The sequence below is a fragment of the Sinocyclocheilus rhinocerous genome, unplaced genomic scaffold (genome assembly GCF_001515625.1).
Source record: "Sinocyclocheilus rhinocerous isolate Xijiao unplaced genomic scaffold, SAMN03320098_v1.1 scaffold87, whole genome shotgun sequence".
NCBI lineage: Eukaryota > Metazoa > Chordata > Actinopteri > Cypriniformes > Cyprinidae > Sinocyclocheilus > Sinocyclocheilus rhinocerous.
The window spans coordinates 428,665-446,040 of NW_015650709.1; the positions used below are offsets into that span (position 1 = coordinate 428,665).

At 34.7% G+C, this 17,376-nt stretch overlaps 1 protein-coding gene across 1 annotated transcript in view; it reads left to right on the top strand.

The window, feature by feature from the left end:
* The window catches only part of LOC107712478 (leucine-rich repeat-containing protein 75B-like), a 28,735-nt gene extending 13,637 nt beyond the window's left edge, over nt 1-15,098 (top strand). The window contains exons 4-5 of the mRNA XM_016517742.1: nt 11,665-12,010; nt 12,943-15,098. Coding sequence (XP_016373228.1) covers nt 11,665-12,010; nt 12,943-13,161 — 565 coding nt within the window. The 3' untranslated portion in view covers nt 13,162-15,098. The remainder of the gene's footprint in view (nt 1-11,664; nt 12,011-12,942) is intronic.
* The last annotated feature ends 2,278 nt before the right edge of the window (nt 15,099-17,376 follow it).

Here is a 17,376-nt window from a genome sequence, read left to right on the forward strand (position 1 = left end):
ATTCCATCCCTCACAGTAACATGCTGAACTATATATACTGTTTACTTCAGCTTCTATTTGATATATTATAAATGAACGAGGCATTCATATCACACTTTACTGTGCACTATGTATATATAGTATATACTATGTAATCTGTAACCTATTATAGTAAACTATATGTAAACTAATCTTTAACATATTATAGTGTTATTATAATATTATTTGTAGGCTATACTAGAATAGCATTTATTCATATTTTGGATTAGCTTTTATTCACAGTTATCATTTAGGTTTTTTGTTTAAGTTTGAGTAATTTTATGAGTTTTTGACATTTCATGTTGACATTTTATTTTATTATATTGTATTTTTTCTATTTCTATTTTATTTTATTTCAGTTAGTTGCCTAGGAAACATTTCTAATGCATTTCTAATTTACTTTAAGTTCTAATATTTATATTTTATTTAATTTCATCTTTATTTAAATTCTCAAAAAATGTTAAGAAAAATTTCAAAGATGCTTAATAATTTTAGATTTAGTTAACATAAAAACACATATTTTTGCCATTCCTTCTTTTTAAAGGGGTCATCGGATGCAAAATTCACTTTTGTTGTTGTTTGAACATAAATGTGTGTTGGAAGTGTGTGTACACATCCAACCTATAATGATAAAAATCCACCCAGTTGTTTTTTTTTTATTCCTATTTTAAAATCCCCTTTCTCAAATCAGGCTGTTCTGAGATTCCTGTCAGATCATGAGAACGACTCGTCACCCACAGAAGAGAGGGGCGGGGTCAGCAGAGCTCATTAGCATTTAAAGCAACATGGACTAGAACCACGTGCTGAAAACAGAGCTGATTTTGACAGGGTAAAAAGGGTGTTTTTTACACTACCATTGAGAAATTTTAACCAAAGTATGTTATAGACTTTTCATTAAGACCCTAAAGAATCATATCAACTTGTGTAAAATGGGCATCCGATGACCCCTTTAAGACCTTGAAAATCTTCTAAAATCTTCTAAAATTTTCCTGCTGATCTGTTCCATGATTTACTGAACAGAAATCTGGTAGCAGTTTCAGACAGTGTGATTATAGATGGGTGTAACAAATTAGAGCTTGTTTGGCCTGCCACCGCCGGCCCATTAATCTCAGCCCCCCTTCATCTCTGCTATTGATTGGTAGAGTCTTTTTACCAGCACTGCTGCTGGATTTGGATAGTGCTGTCTGTAGAGAGAGCCATAATGCCCTTTGTGACTTGGGTGTATAATACGCCACAAGTTTGACCTGAACTTTATTTATCCAACATAAACCTGTTCACTTCACCTGATTAATTAAATTCATTAGAGTAGCCAGTTTGCAGGGTGTTAAACAAGCACCAGTCAATGGTTGCAGAATATATTTAGCATATTTTGTGTTTGTTGAAAAGCGAATAGATGTGTGTATGTATGCGTTCCACCCACATAGCCATTACATGCGCCCTGAATCCATTGCCTCTACTCTATACAGTTTTTCCACATCCTGAATTAACCATGCTGCCCTGCTCCATTACCTTTAGGCTCTCAGGGGAGGATAAAGCAATGAGTGGATGAGATACACAGAGAGAGAAGGGTATTTTCACACTGCAGTTCTCATGTATTATGCAGGGTCGCTAAACAGAAGCAAGTGTTACTGTACTGGTCATTTTTAAACAAGGTCATATCGCTTATGAGAAATAATGTGGCAGTTCCAATAGTTCAGTGATGCTATCAAATGATTCACTGCCAAAAATCTTTTTCTTAATCAATATTTTGGTCCACTAAAATATGTAGACATACAAAAAATACTTAAAACAAGATACATTTACTTGAGAAGCAAATTTCCACGAGATATTAAGACTTTCAGAGAATATATCTTGTCATGCACAATTTTTTTTTTTTTGATATATAAACCTAACTAAATTAGTTAGATTCATGTTCAAAACCAGACAAAAATGAACACAGGTTAAGATATATTGGTGTGTGCCACATATAGTAAAAATTATATTGTATCATAATATATAATATTATGGTGTTACATGTCTAAAGAATGGTACAAACATTATATTATATTATATTATATTATATTATATTTTTACAATGTAATACTATGGCTCTGTTATACAGCCTTACAGTGGTACTTATGCATGATTAACAAATGCAAGTGCATTATTATTTACATGGCACTCCAAGATACTTTGAAGAATACCATGGTACATGTTTAAAAAACATGGTATTATGGTGGTGAAATGGTGGGTAATGCATTGTGTAAACATATTATTAATTTATACTAATTTGTATTATATTATATTATATTATATTATATATTTTTAATTCTTGCTGAAGAAATTATGTAAAATATTTAGCAAGTCTGATACTGATTTCATTTTTCTTTTTTTAACAGTGTAATATCATGGTAAATTTATATATAGGCTGTTATTGATGTGTTACTGATTAACATGTGCATGTGCCTTATTATTTACATGGTACTCCAAGCTACTTGTCAAAAAAACTTACTATAAAGATGTCCAAAAACATGGTATTACCATGTTTCTTTTGATACATTTCTGTTAGTAAGAGTTTTATGTGTGTGCAAGTTCATCTAATTTGGCTTTATTGGCAGTGGTGCCAACCTTCTGTGTGATTAGAGATTCAGAGAAGATTGCTCTGCAGTGTGTGTGTGTGTGTGTGTGTGTGTGTGTGTGTGTGTAGCTCAGGTTCAGGAGCCCTGTTGCGGAGGATCTGTTATACTCTCCCTAGAGCTTTGTGTTCATATAAGTCAATCTGACAAACAGAGAGTTTGCAGGTCCCTGCTGCTCTACACTACAGAAGCCAGACACAGCACAAGGAACGCGCTCTTCAAAAGGGTGTGAGAAAGAAATGAAGAAACAGGGTATGGCCTTAGAGCAAAGGACAAGACAAAAGAAGACAGAGAACCTCAGAAACGGAGAAAAAGTGTTTGTTCTGAATCAATATTTTTTGTCTTTTTTCAGTAAAATACCTAAAAGATGCATTTACTTGATGCTTTGAAATTTGAGACTTATTTTCAGAGGATATATCTTGAGATATTTTATAGGTTACATCGTATGTGTGCCCCTTTATTCGCTATTTTTCATTTCATGATTGCATGCTGGTCCTATTAGGTGCCAAATCACTGTAATCCAGCTCCATTTACATGGAAATGAAAAACGAAATGAGAAAGAGGGTTGATTATATTTGAATTGACATATTTATATGTGTCTATTCACTTTTGATGGATCTGCATTAGTTTGCTCGTCTCTTATAGAGACATCCTCAGACTTTTATTGGGGTTTAACTTGAATGGATGGCGATTGAAGATAATGTAATTATAGAGTGGGTAAAATGATTAATGTAACATCACGGTGTGTTACTCGATAGGAAAGAGAGAGCAGAACGGTCTGACAATGCTACACGTAGGGAGTAAGAGAGATCTAAGAGGCGATGAAAGAAGAAGGATTTCATGTTGTGCCGGTTCTTTTATGTGCAGATTCTTGGGGCTTAACCAGGAGTGTCAAACAGGCATTGTGGAGAATCTGCATGAAATAGGATCTTTCTGACACCCTCATGTGTTTGATTGGCAGTATAAAGCGACTGTCTGTGATGACTGTGTGACTGTCTGGTTTATCCAGACTGCACACATGCATGCTCAGACATACACAAACACAATCTGTCAGTCAGCCTAATGTATTATTTTTGCTTTCACATGTATTAGGGATGCACAATTAATGCTACTTCCCTTGCATCAACATTTTCTATTTTGCAGTGACTGAGTATTGTAATTGATCACAGATATGGATGCACATGAATGCAATGATGAAGAGGTATTTAAATGACTACCGTTCAATTGTTTGGAATTGGTAAGATTTTTTATGTCTCTTATGCTCACCAAGGTTGCATTTATTTTATTTAAAATACATCAAAAACAGCAATATTGTGACATTATTACAGTTTTCTTTTAAAGATTTATTTTAGGCATTTTCACCTTTATTATGATAGGACAGATCACAGCTGACAGGAAGCAAAGTGGGAGAGAAATAGTGGGGCGGATCGGGAAAGGTCTTCGATTTGGGATTCGAACTCGGGACACCCGTAGCACAACGGCGCTGTATATCAAATTATTACAATTTTCTGCTCAAATTAATATTAACAATCATTTTTGAATATTATAAATATGTTTACTGTCATTTTTGGCTGTTTCATGCATCCTTGCTGAATAAAAATATTAATTAAATATGTCTTAATAAAAATATGTCTTACTGACACCTAACTTATGAACGGTAGTGTAAGTAAAGGTACAGCAATGACAACCACTCCTAATGAGCAAGGTTTAAACAGTCTGATTCACAAATGTGTGTTGCGATTTTCACATTTGCTCAGTTCTGTCATTCTAAATTATTTTGGATTTGCTCCTTTTTACACTGCACATTTGAAATGTAGATAGTGTAACAACTAATAGACACTCTAAGAGAGCTACCCAACAAAACTTGAATGTTTTCCTAATCAACAAGGCATAAACACCATGAGCTCAAATTATAACAATCATTTTTGAATATTATAAATATGTTTACTGTCATTTTTGGCTGTTTCATGCATCCTTGCTGAATAAAAATATTAATTTCTTTAAAAATATGTCTTACTGACACCTAACTTATGAACGGTAGTGTAAGTAAAGGTACAGCAATGACAACCACTCCTAATGAGCAAGGTTTAAACAGTCTGATTCACAAATGTGTGTTGCGATTTTCACATTTGCTCAGTTCTGTCATTCTAAATTATTTTGGATTTGCTCCTTTTTACACTGCACATTTGAAATGTAGATAGTGTAACAACTAATAGACACTCTAAGAGAGCTACCCAACAAAACTTGAATGTTTTCCTAATCAACAAGGCATAAACACCATGAACTAAGAGAATAAGTGATTGCATAAAACTTATGCGCTTAGCTTATGAATATTATTCATGTGACTGGTTGGTAATTAGGCACTAACATTATGAGAGATCACGACTTGATGATTATGTGTTCATATATTAAAATGAGTTGTCACTTTATGTGGAAAGGCTTTTGTTTGCACTTTAGCCAAACAAAATGAAACTTCTAAAATATGATTATTTTCAAAAAGTTGCAGACTGAACAGAAATTTCTCTGCATACAACTTTCAAGCTATAAACCTATTATGGATTGCATAGTCTAGATAATCTGCTTTTGGAAGAATTTGATAAACAATGTTTCAGTGCCTGTTTCAAATCTTTTTGGATTGCGAATTGATATCTCTGCAAATATGAGGAGTTTGTGACACTGTTGAGATCTTATCTGAAACTCTCTAGTGGTGACACATGAAAGATTACTAGGGGTTAGTTCTCAGTGGTAAATCTGAGATGCCAGAGACTTTAACAATTAGTTTACACAAACAAAAGACAATTCTGTCATTGTTTGCTCACCCTCATGTGGTTTCAAACCCGTATTTGTGATTTGAATTTCAGCGGGTAGTGATTTTGTTCTCAGATGGCATGTAATTGTCAGTGTTTCTACTTCTGTGTGTTCTATACCTGTGCTCAGTTAAGGCCATGATGTGTCAGTGCTATTTGCAGGCCTTCATAGAAAGACAGACCAGCATCTGCTCCTGGAGGCAAGTGTGAGTCTGAATCTCACGCTGATCAAAGGTGTAAAAGCATCCACTCAGGTAGAAAACAGCCATTGCCATGCCAACGGCGGTGGGAGACATGTCTTTGTACCACTCTTTTCCTCTTGTCTTCCTTTTCACTGTCACTCATTCTGCTTGGTTGGTTTTAAGCTTTCAGTATCCTCTGCATTATCTGTCACCTCTCAGACCCTTTCAGACCCATTCAGGGATGAAGAACAGGCCCCGGAAAACCGGCTTTACTTCTTGTGAACAGGTTTTGCTAAATAATCACACTCACAACCATGTTTGCTTTCCACTGGAGATTCTTTTATATTTTTTGTCCCATTTGTAGACCATTATCATAGTCAGACAAACAAACACTATGTTAGCGTTCCTATTCATCTCTGTTGCAGTTGATTGACTGACTCAGGACTGCTCTGAAGTGATGGGGACAACAAATAAACCAAAAAATGGTGTAAATGATGCCTATGCCAATGGCAGTAGCCAGCTATGAGGTCACCAAGGTCCAGACCTCTGTAATTTTTTCATGTTCAGAAATAAAATTTGTTCTCTGAATGACTTTGCTGTTTAAAACTTCTCATATGAGTATCTGCATAATTAGGTTTAGACAGTTTGCAAGAATGTACAGTGTCCGTGGTATGAAAATGTTCACTGGCGGAGTAAACGAGGCTTGAGAGAGTTGTGAGTGAGGGCACAGCCTCCGTCGTGTTGCCAGATTTGGACTTGTCTTTTCCACTTAATTTGACAATTTAGAAAGTTAATAAAGTGGGAAGTTTCAGTTTACGTTTAGTGATATCTTTATCTTATTTGCAAAAGATTTGAACTAATTTCGGTTTATTTTTTATTTATTTTTAGTTTTGTTTTCATTGTAATACTTGGCAACACATGCATCACCGGCACTTAAACTGACAGTAATAAAAAAATGCATTTATTTGATCAAAAAAAGAGTATAAACAGTAATATTGTGAAATATTAATACAATTTAAAATTACTGTTTTTTCTATTTTAGTATATTTAAGTTGAAATTTATTCCTGTGATGGCAAAACTAAATTTTCAGCAGCCATTACTTCAGTTGTCAATGTCACATGATCCTTCAGAAATCATTCTAATATGAGCATTTTGTGCTTTGATGAATAGAACGTTCAAAAGGATTTATTTGAAATGCAAATATTTTGCAACATTCTAAATCTTTACTGTCACTTTTGATAAATTTATTGCATCCTTACTGAATAAAATTGATTTCTTTCCAAAAAACGTACTGACCCTAAAGTGCAAGAGTAATGTATTATTTTAATTCACTTACAAATATAACGTACAATGATGTAAATACATTAATAAATCAAATGTATTTTGTTTTATGTATATTGTTGTGCCAAATTGTCTCTTTCTTTTAATATAGAACATTTTGGCATAAACAGTTCTTTGAAATCCAGAAAAGAAGCTTCATTTTTTTTTCACACTGACAGAAATATTTTTATTACTTTTTGATTTGTCTTTTTTCATAGAATTTCATGGGAATGTAGAGAGTTGCAGTGTGCGATGACAACAACCCGCAGTACTTTAACATTCTCTGGGTCTTAACGCTAGCTTCTTGTCATGCTTGACTGCCATACAACCGTGTAGGTCTTTTCACTGCCAAAGCAGAACAATTTCTAGACAAAAGTCTAACAGATGATGAAGCTGTATGCACAAAAGTAACAGTTGACTCCACACATATGCATTACCATAAAGTCATTTTATGTATGGTTGTGTTTAAGATGCAATCAGCTAGCTTGATGCAGTTAGTTGGTTTCTTGTGCCTCTCATTAGCATATTAGACAACACTTCCCTTATTCCTTTGTTCATTTAGACAGATCACTGAACGAGAAATTCATATTTAAATGAGGATTTTGCAGTAATGCTAGAATACATTTTTGTGTTCGTGTTCAGATTTGCATATTTGCTTTTTAATGAACAAGCTGTTCACGATTAGGGAGACGTTAAGCTATGCTGCTTGCCTCTTTTCAACCATTTGTGATCAAAATCAGATTGACATAGGTGCTAAAAGGGCGATTTCATACCTTAAATGAAGCAATTTGGGATGAGCGAGAAGAGAAGAGTCTGTTGATTACTGATTGTGTAACATGCCAGTAAAGCAGAAAAGATTAAGTGAATTCTTCTTGCCAGAGGTATCAGAATAATGAAACATCAAAGAAAATATGGAAATATCCTTCCCTCTTACATCTGTAATTGTGATATATTTAGTTGGACTGTCAATTTAGCATAATTATTCATGCAAAGTGTGCATTTGTAGAAAAAAAATAGCATGTAGACACTTTCTGTAAAGTCTGTTCAATGGTTTACTCATCTGCCAAAATAATATTATGCCTTTGAGGCTATTCATATGGGGGATTTTCATGGCAAATATTGATATTTGTGATTATTTTAAGTAGTTATATTATGTTCAGTTTAAAAAATTTTTTTGGCAGCAGATATGTATTATTGGATTAGGGGATGAAAGTCCAGCAGGGTACTGACTGAAAGAGTGAAAGAAAATAGAGAAGACGACGAATGTACCTTTAGGCCAGAATCAATAATGGAGGTATTTTGCATCATTGATGACTCTGTACAAACAAAATGGAGTGAGGCTTGAATCAGACACGTCAGGGAAGACTGGAGGGAGAAAATGAGGGCTGAGGAGGAAATCTTTCAGCTCTGCATGGACAAAATCTAGTCTTTCTATTGATGCTTCGATGTGTTTCAGAACTCACATATTTCTGTAGACTAGAAAAGTGGTGCAGAGGGAACAGACATTGGCAGCGTCCGAGTGCAGAATGCTTCGTGTCTGTGATCGTACGAAAGCTGACAGAAAGGAAAATTAATGTCACTCATAGCTGCTGGTTGCCAAGGAACGTGAAGTGAGCCCGAAGTGACTGTAATTCAAACTGGCACCTGGTTGCGAGAACAATAAATAGATAAATAACACATTAAAATGACTTTTATTATTCTTTTACCCATCCTGCAGTGGCACAGATGGCACATTTGTGCTGTAGTTTATGATCGCAACCTGAAAGTCACAGTTCACCTTTTGATAACATACAGCACATCACACAAAAAAACAATTTTAAAAATGATCAATCAGTATTTTTCTTATTTTTCAGTAAAAAATAAAAGTATATTGAGATTATGCTTTAAAACAAGAGCAAAACATTGTAGGCAATTGTGCTCCTCAAGTAAATTGATCCTGTTTTAAGAATGTTTAAAGAAATAGTTCACCCAAAAATGAACTCAACCTCAGGCCATCCGAGATCCATCCGAGATGTAGATGAGTTTGCTTCTTCATCAGAACAGATTTCTCACCTGATTCAGATGAAATGACTTTTTCACTGGAGAAAGCAATATTATAGATCGAGAACTCATATTTTAACGAGAAGCAATGGTTTGAACGGTTCTTTTCACTTCAGAAGATGTTAACTGATGGACTGGAGTTGTGTGGATTATTGTGATGTTTTTATCAGCTGTTTGGACTCTGATTCTGGTGGCACCCATTCACTGCAGAGGATCCATTGGTGAGCAAGTGATGTAATGTTAAATTTCTCTAAATCTGTTCAGAGGACGAAACAAACTCATCTACATAATCTAAGGGTGAGCAAATTTTCAGAAAATGTTCATTTTTCGGTGGGCTATTTCTTTAAATGTTTTGCTGTTTTTTTGTTTTTTTTTTACTTTTATTTTACTTTTTGCAGTGCTTAAAATGGCAAAATGCAAAAAAAAATTAAAAATACAATTTGAATAACCAATTTGTCCTTGCCTTTAAATAATTCAAATCTGAAGCAAGTTTGACAGATCAGACTAATCAAATTTTCTCTCAAAAGCACCTCCCTGCTGACTTTTTATCTAAATTGATCCCTAAAGCATCTTCAAAGAACTTCTTCAACATTTCATCAAAGCACGCAGTCTTTTCATGGGCCAACCTATTGCTATTTAATCACAGAGATCCCTCAAATGTCACTGTTTAAAGGCAGAGCAGATTGCCGTGTGAGGTAAATTAAATGGAAATGCATTAAGTTGCCATTTAGTACATTTAAAGTGAAGTAAATGTAAAGTAAATGCACTGTAATATCAGAAAACAGTTAAAAATATAAATAAGTACTTTATAGGCGCTTTAGTATGTTAGTCAACATGTCAAAATAATTGCATGTCTATAAAGCACAATAAAAGATTAAAGCCAAATCATTTAAAATGTACTTAAAAAAACTTTTATTCTCACATTACAAAATGCACTTTTTACAAGTTTGTTAATAAATACAGTTTTAAATTGTATGCTCTTTAAGTACAATGGCCTTTTGTTTCATTAATATTATATTATCTGAAACTTCTAAGAGTTTAAGTACAACTGCACATTCATTACAATTATAAGTGCACTTCTTTTTCACAAGGGAATGGCTTACTTGTTTAACTTTGCATATTAGACTGGGAAAGTATTTTTATATTGAATTACACCTTCTAATAAACATTTTTATCTTTTTGTATTATTATTATAAAATAATCCTGTTCTTTTCCATTCATATGAGCAGGTTTTGACTAGTCCAATATTAAAATCTAAAAAGTACAGTTCAGTTGAATGTTAGACTTTGAACTAAATATGGATGTCTTATCAACTGAGAGTGTAAAGAAGATTTATTTTGGGTGAGCAGAAAGGCACTGATTCTGTTTGCTGCCTGCAAACATCATAAGAAACAAACAAATAAAAAAAAATCATAACAGCATCTTTCACCAGCGGCAGGGATCCAGTATTTGGCAGAACAATAGTGAACTCTGACTATGAACCTTACTTCAGAAATGGTTTGAGAAGAAAAATCATGCTTTAGGAGGTTTTATCAGTCTCTTATAGAGCTCTAATATTATCTCCTCTTACAGACTGTATGTTTCCCCAGTGCTACTTTGGTACAGTACATCTATGTTCTTATGTACAGTATTTGACTTGCATACACAAAGACATCCCATATGCTCATGCATAAATTAGAAGCATGAACTCGTGCGAGGAAGTCACTGATTACTGATTCATGAGACTACTATGAATTTTTACATTGCATCATAGAGTACCTGAAAAGACTTTTCATGCTGAAAATTATTTCTGCCTTGCAAATAGACTAAACACTCACCAAATAATGACTCAAAAAGAAGAAACAGAAGGTTCAGAGTCAAAGACTATGTCATAACTGGCAACACATGACCAATTTGTGGTCAAAAAAGAGGTACAAAACTGTCACTGGGGCGGTACCCTTTCAAAAAATACTAATATGTACAATTTAGGTACTAATATGTACTTTTAAAATAGGCCTACTAATATGTACTTTTAAAATATTAATATGTACCTTTAAGGTAATATGTAGCTTTTGTACCTTATAGGGTATTGCCCAAGTGACAGCTTTTTTTTTTCTGAGAGTGTATGACTCTAAGCCGTTGAACAAAGAATTGCAAAGGATAATATTCACTGAATAGATGTTTATCAGTAATGATACAATAAAGATGAAATTTACATAGATAGTGGCAACTCATGCTTCTCACGAGTTGGCAAAGACAGATGACAATCAATAACAAACTGTGTACTCAGTTCTTTATTCCTGTTTCTGGTTTTATATCTGCAGTGTTCTTCAGAAAAGCTGCTTCTTTAATCACACTAATGTACTAGAGAGTAAAATTACTTGCATACGATTATGAAATAATCAAATTCCAAAGGCAAAGGATGAGTTTGAGCGCAAAACTATCCCAAACTCTTCCCCCACCACAGCAGCCTTCTTATCCTTTTTCCTGTAATTTGAAGTACTGAAAAGTAACTGCTTCTAGCCAGAAGAAAATTATTTCAATAAAGACCAAAAATCCAAATCCTATTTTCTTAAAGCTACAACACTTCTTTATTTGTTATAAATGATCAGATTTACCGTTCAAATCACCCCAATGCTTGTATATCTGTTTTTAGTTTTCTCATTGAATTCCTGTGTATAATTGTTTCCCCCACTTTTTAGTCTTAAAACAACACTTCAGAAGAAGCTCTGCAGTGACTCTGTGGACCTGTCTGGCATCCCTTTATCAACTCGTGACATACGGCATGTGGCGTATTACCTCCAGACCAGTGGGGGCGCTGTGATATCCGTAGATCTTAGTTTCACTGAGCTCCGGGACGAGGGCCTACGTCTACTTCTGCCCTTCCTGGGTGCATTGCCCAAACTCACAACACTGGCTCTCAATGGGAACCGTCTGACTCTTGGCATCCTTAAAGATCTGACTGAAGCCCTCAAAGATTCCAAGAAGTTCAGTTGTCTTGCCTGGGCTGACCTGGGCAACAACGTGGACATATTTACCATGCCACAGGTAAAACAACAGAATCTTAAAATCAATTACAGTTCCCCTTATTGTAATAATTACACTGAGATAAATGCTTTATTTTGTGTAAAACACGGTTGTACTACAAGACATGTTGCCTGCTTTATAAGAGGTACAACATGGATTAGCCTAGTAGGACATCCTTGATGCTCCTGGAGCAATATTCGCTGACAAACAGTCATAGCCTTACTTTTGAGGCTAATTCAGAGACCCAAAACATAAAATATTATTGGCTGATTGTAATGTTGTACCAAGAACATCAAGGATGTTGATCCAAGAACATGTTCTACTTGGATGAATCAGGTTATGCAAGATAAATATTTGTTTTATATGTTTTCACTCACCATTTTCAACTGGCAGGGTGAACCAGTTGATTAAAGTCCTATTTGGATGGGACTAGTTTTCCCTGAGGAGAAAGGCATCAATTTGTTATCATTAGTTGGTACATTATGTATCCTGAACTAACAATGAACAATACTTATACATCATTTTTATTGGTTCCTGTTCATTTCTACAGTATACATTTTACATATAACTATATTGTGTGTGTGTGTGTGTATATATATATATATATATATATTTGTATATATATATATTATATAATGCATTTATAAACAAACATGAATTAACAATTATCAATAGAATTGACTAGATTAATAAATTTTGTTGCTTTTTGATAGTTCATGATACCTAATGCATTGACTGATGTAAAAAATTGAACTATATTGTGAAGCGTTACCAATATTTTTACTATACGCTTATATAAATTTATATAATAAATTTTATAAATATATAAAATAAATTTAAGGAGACTCCATGATTTTCTGTAACCCACATCCAGACAATAGACATTCTTCAGATATTATCTGTAGGTAATTGTAACTCAAAAGTTTTTTTAACTGTTTCTACTCTGTTCTCAGCCTCTTCTGGTGGCCCTACGTCGACGCTGTAGTCTAAAGAGCAGTCTGCCCACCATCTATGAGTACACAGAGGGTCAGCCCTATTGCTACCGCATGGAGAGCTCAATTGAAGAACCCAGCCACTATGAAGACGAGGAGGAGGAAGAGGATCTGGAGCCATGGAGCATTGGGGAACAGAAAAGTTCAGGTAGTTTTACCCTGCACCATTGTGAGAGGTGAACCAATCACGATCATTGTCACCTGACGATGGGATAAAGAAAGAACGGGAGAGCGCAGGCAAGAGATCTCTCTTCTCTCAGTACCATTTCTCCCAATCAACACCTTTTACCATCTCTCTCCTCCACTGCAGCTCCATGACCTTCCCATTGTGGTTATGTGTGAACCAACAACATCACATTTAAAGAGCCAACTAACCACCTGAACACGGCAAACGGTGAAACACGCTGGTTTGAAATTCTCTCAAAGCTTCACCATTGACTTACTGTGTTGGCAGATGACGCTCCTTGACTCGAGGTGGGGGTTCATTGGAGGGGGCCACAGAGAGTTGCGTTAAAGATGCTTTCTTACGCCCCTCTTCGGTCATGAATGACCAGTGATGGACAGGAAAAAATGCCAATAAAAAATCCCAGAGTCAGTCAACTGGCTGATGCATACCAACGGTGGATTTGAAGCTCTACGGACCCCGCTTTTAAATAAGGTATGGTTAGGAATTTTGTGGGGTCTGGTCAGGTTTGGTCGTATTTGTCAGTGTTGCATTGCTGAGGCTATCTCTGCTGCAGCAGACTGGACCTATCACCCCTCTGTGTGTGCTCTACTAATCTCCCAACAAAAGCCATGAAACCAGCTCAACAGACTATACAGCCGAACCACGTCACCTGACGCAAGCAAAACTGCTATGTCAAGACTTTTGCATTTTCCCCCCCTTTCCAAAATGTTCACTTGTGAATACCCACGCACCACTTGTCGTGTAGTTGTGAGTGATGATACAAAAAGGAAACGCTGTTGAACTGCCAGCATCTGGTTTTTGTTGTCTGCTAATGATGAACAAACTATACGACAGGTATATTTCAACAAAGAAACATTTTTGTTGTATATGAGAAGATTGCTCACCTTTTTATGTTCAGGTCATCTTAAATATTCCTCTTAAATATGTCTTGCTGTGTCATTGCAGTGCTGCTGCTCCCTTTGGAATCATCCGTTGAAATATGGCGGTTCATTATGCTACATTTCTGTATGGTGTATTTTAATATCTAAAACGTTCTTAAATGTTCTTAACATCATGCTCAAAATAATCTTGCCTGTAACACAGAGTTGCAGCAACACCCCGTCTAATTTTGGTCATTAATGATAAAATGAATGGACCTCGAGATAAAGAGCTAATGATCGTTCCATGGCCTTCAATTACCTGAGCACTTTAGTCTGTGTTTTCATCAGGTTTGTGACTGAAAACTTGTTGCAGCGATGTCGTCTTGTAACATGAACATCTTTATGTTTTTCTGAAACAAAAATGAGCCAAACAAATAGTTACTGTACTAACCAGCACTTAGTTGTTTGGGAGTAAAGCTCAGATGATCAAATAGTTAAATGTCAGTGTTATTTATGATATATGTATTCCTTTAAATGTGTCAGTTGTGTGTGTATTTGTTTAATGTTATCTTAATGTTTTCTCAGTATTGACTTCAGACTATTAATATTATATGTAATATCCCACAACATGTGCTAATAACTGTCCATTTTAACAGGGCCTCAACAAATTCAAATGGCAAAGTGACCTCTTTTTAATTTTCCAAAACTAAATATAAAATTAATTTGGACTATTTAGTAGTACCTGTGAAAAATTAATTAATAAAAAACAGCAATCTTTGCATTTGTTGTTTGGCTCTGTGTCTGAATCATTGTAGTTACCTGGCTTGTGATCAGTTTATCTGGGATGTTTAACCTGCGTAATCTGTGTAAATCTGTCACTCATAAACACCATGTTGGTGTCAATACCCACAATGCTAAGCAAGCTAATACACTCAGTGGCAGGTTATTTGTCATGTTGTTTTATGTGTAAGTCTGAATGAGCTTTCTCTGTCCGTGTCATATACTGTGTCCTCTGAATCTGTGCTTCAAACAGTTTATAAGACTGCCTGTTCAACGCTTCTGTAATAAACTTTTATTAATAATACCATGGGTGTGGCAAAATAATACTTGCCTGTTTATTTTTAGGATGGAAAATCAGTGTGAATGCGTTTGATGGTTGCAAGTGCCTGTGGGAGGCTGGTGAGGTGCCCATCTGCTGATCGATGTGCTGGAGTGCATGGAGGAGACGCAGAGAAGTTGTTTTTTTTATGATGGGGGTGGTGCTAGGATCTGTGACAGCCTGAGGGAGTATTACACACACACTTCTGAAATGTTAAAGTAATAGCTGAAAAAAATGAAAATTATGTCATTTAGTCACCCTCATGTCATTCCAAATCCATATTTGCTGTTATTTTTCTGTGGAAAAAAGAAAATCTTTGAAGAACTGTCATGTAGCTATTTTCTTATACAGTGACGGTTCATAGGAAACTTGTTTAGCTCCAAAATGGACACAAAAAAACCTACATAAAAGTGTTCCATACCCAGCTAACAAAAATATGTTCTAAGATGATAATCATTTCCCTCCACGATAAGTTTGGAAAATGTTATTTCTGAATGTTCGCAGAACATTGAAAACATCCAGTTTTTTAAATGTTTAAAATTTTGTTGTGGTTATGTGAATGTTAAGGGAACATTCTATTTTAGAATTTTGCAAACATTATGGGAACATTAATGGGGGAATACACTACACGACTTTCCAAATCTGACCAGCTTTTAAAACATTGGGCATCATACACTTAACCGACTTTGTAATAATCACAGAGGAAAAACTGGCGATCATACACTAAACGATTAAGGATCATACACTACCAGACTTTAAAGCTGTTCAGATCACAACAAACTCACGCAGAAACTGCTAGAAGATGCATGACAAATGAAAGCAATATGTGTTCTAAAATCAGCTCAAATATATCAACATATTTGATATCCTCCAACTGGATAGATTCATAGTCTGAAGATAAAAAATAAAAATAAAAATAAAAACGCAGTCTGTGACCATCATACACTATGCGATTTTCTGTTAAATCTATCAACTCAAATCTGCAGACTGGCTCTGACTTTCGGCAACTAGTATCAGCTTCTCCAGACTGTAAATTGGCAGAAAATCGGGGCAAAAATTGTGTAGTGTGTTCCAGCCTTTACAGTTGAATGTTCTCTGAAGGTTCTGAAAGAAGTTTAACATTTATTTTCACGTAACATTTTAAAAAATGCTAGATGAACATCGATCTAAAATGTTACAGAAAAATATTTCATATGCAATGTATTATGTGCTACAATTTTGAGAACATTTTTGTTTGAAAACTTTATTTCTGAATGTTCTCTGAACGTTCAAAACATCCAGTTTTTTTAAACACTTTATTTTATTTATTTAAAAAAATAAATAAAACATTATGGGAACATTATGTCACATCAATGTTCTCTGAACATTCTGAAACATAGTAACGTTTAAAAAGTGTTAAACAAATGTCCAACTAAAACGTTTTAGTTGAACAATGAATAAATATACTATTCTTGCGCTACCATTTTGAGAACATGATTAAAGATCAAATAACTCTGAATGAACATTCTAATAATGTTACTGGTAGAATATTTGGTCATAAGTTTGAGAGAATCTTGCAAGAACATTAAACAATGTTTTGAGAATGTTCCCTATTAGAGGTGTATGAGTCTGTTGAAGACATACTATAGTTATTGTTAGGAAGAGACTATATTATTATTATAATGTAAATTTTAATTTGAATATGGTGCAGATTTGAAATCATTTGCATTTGGTCATAAGAACAATTGGCATTTCATAGCCAACATCACGTGATATGTCAAAAAGCATTATTTCTGTCTTTTCTTATTCAGTAGGCTATATGAAACCATGATTTGCACTGAAGAAGGCCTTGAGCTGAAATGTTTGTGTTTTGTCTGGCTGGTTATTAATGTAAAATAAAACGTTAAAAGAAGAGTATATGAGTGCAGATCATGGTTTTATAAAATGCGTAATTTAATAGATTGACGCTCCAAAAAATATTAAGTGACAAAACAGCACAGTGCAAACAAATTTGTTGTATGACTTCAGAAGACTTGGAATTTAGCACACAAAACATGGACTGCTTTTCTGGTGCCTTTTTTGCTTGATACTATAAACTATGAAAATAAGATTCTTCAAATACTTGAGTTCCATTGAAAAAAAAAAATGAAGACAAAATACAACTGCACTCTCACTTAAGCTTATTTTTTTTAATGAGAGTACAGCTATATTTTGTTCTTTCTCTGACTTGCACAGCACCTCAAAAAGGTGTGCATTTGCTTCACTGCATA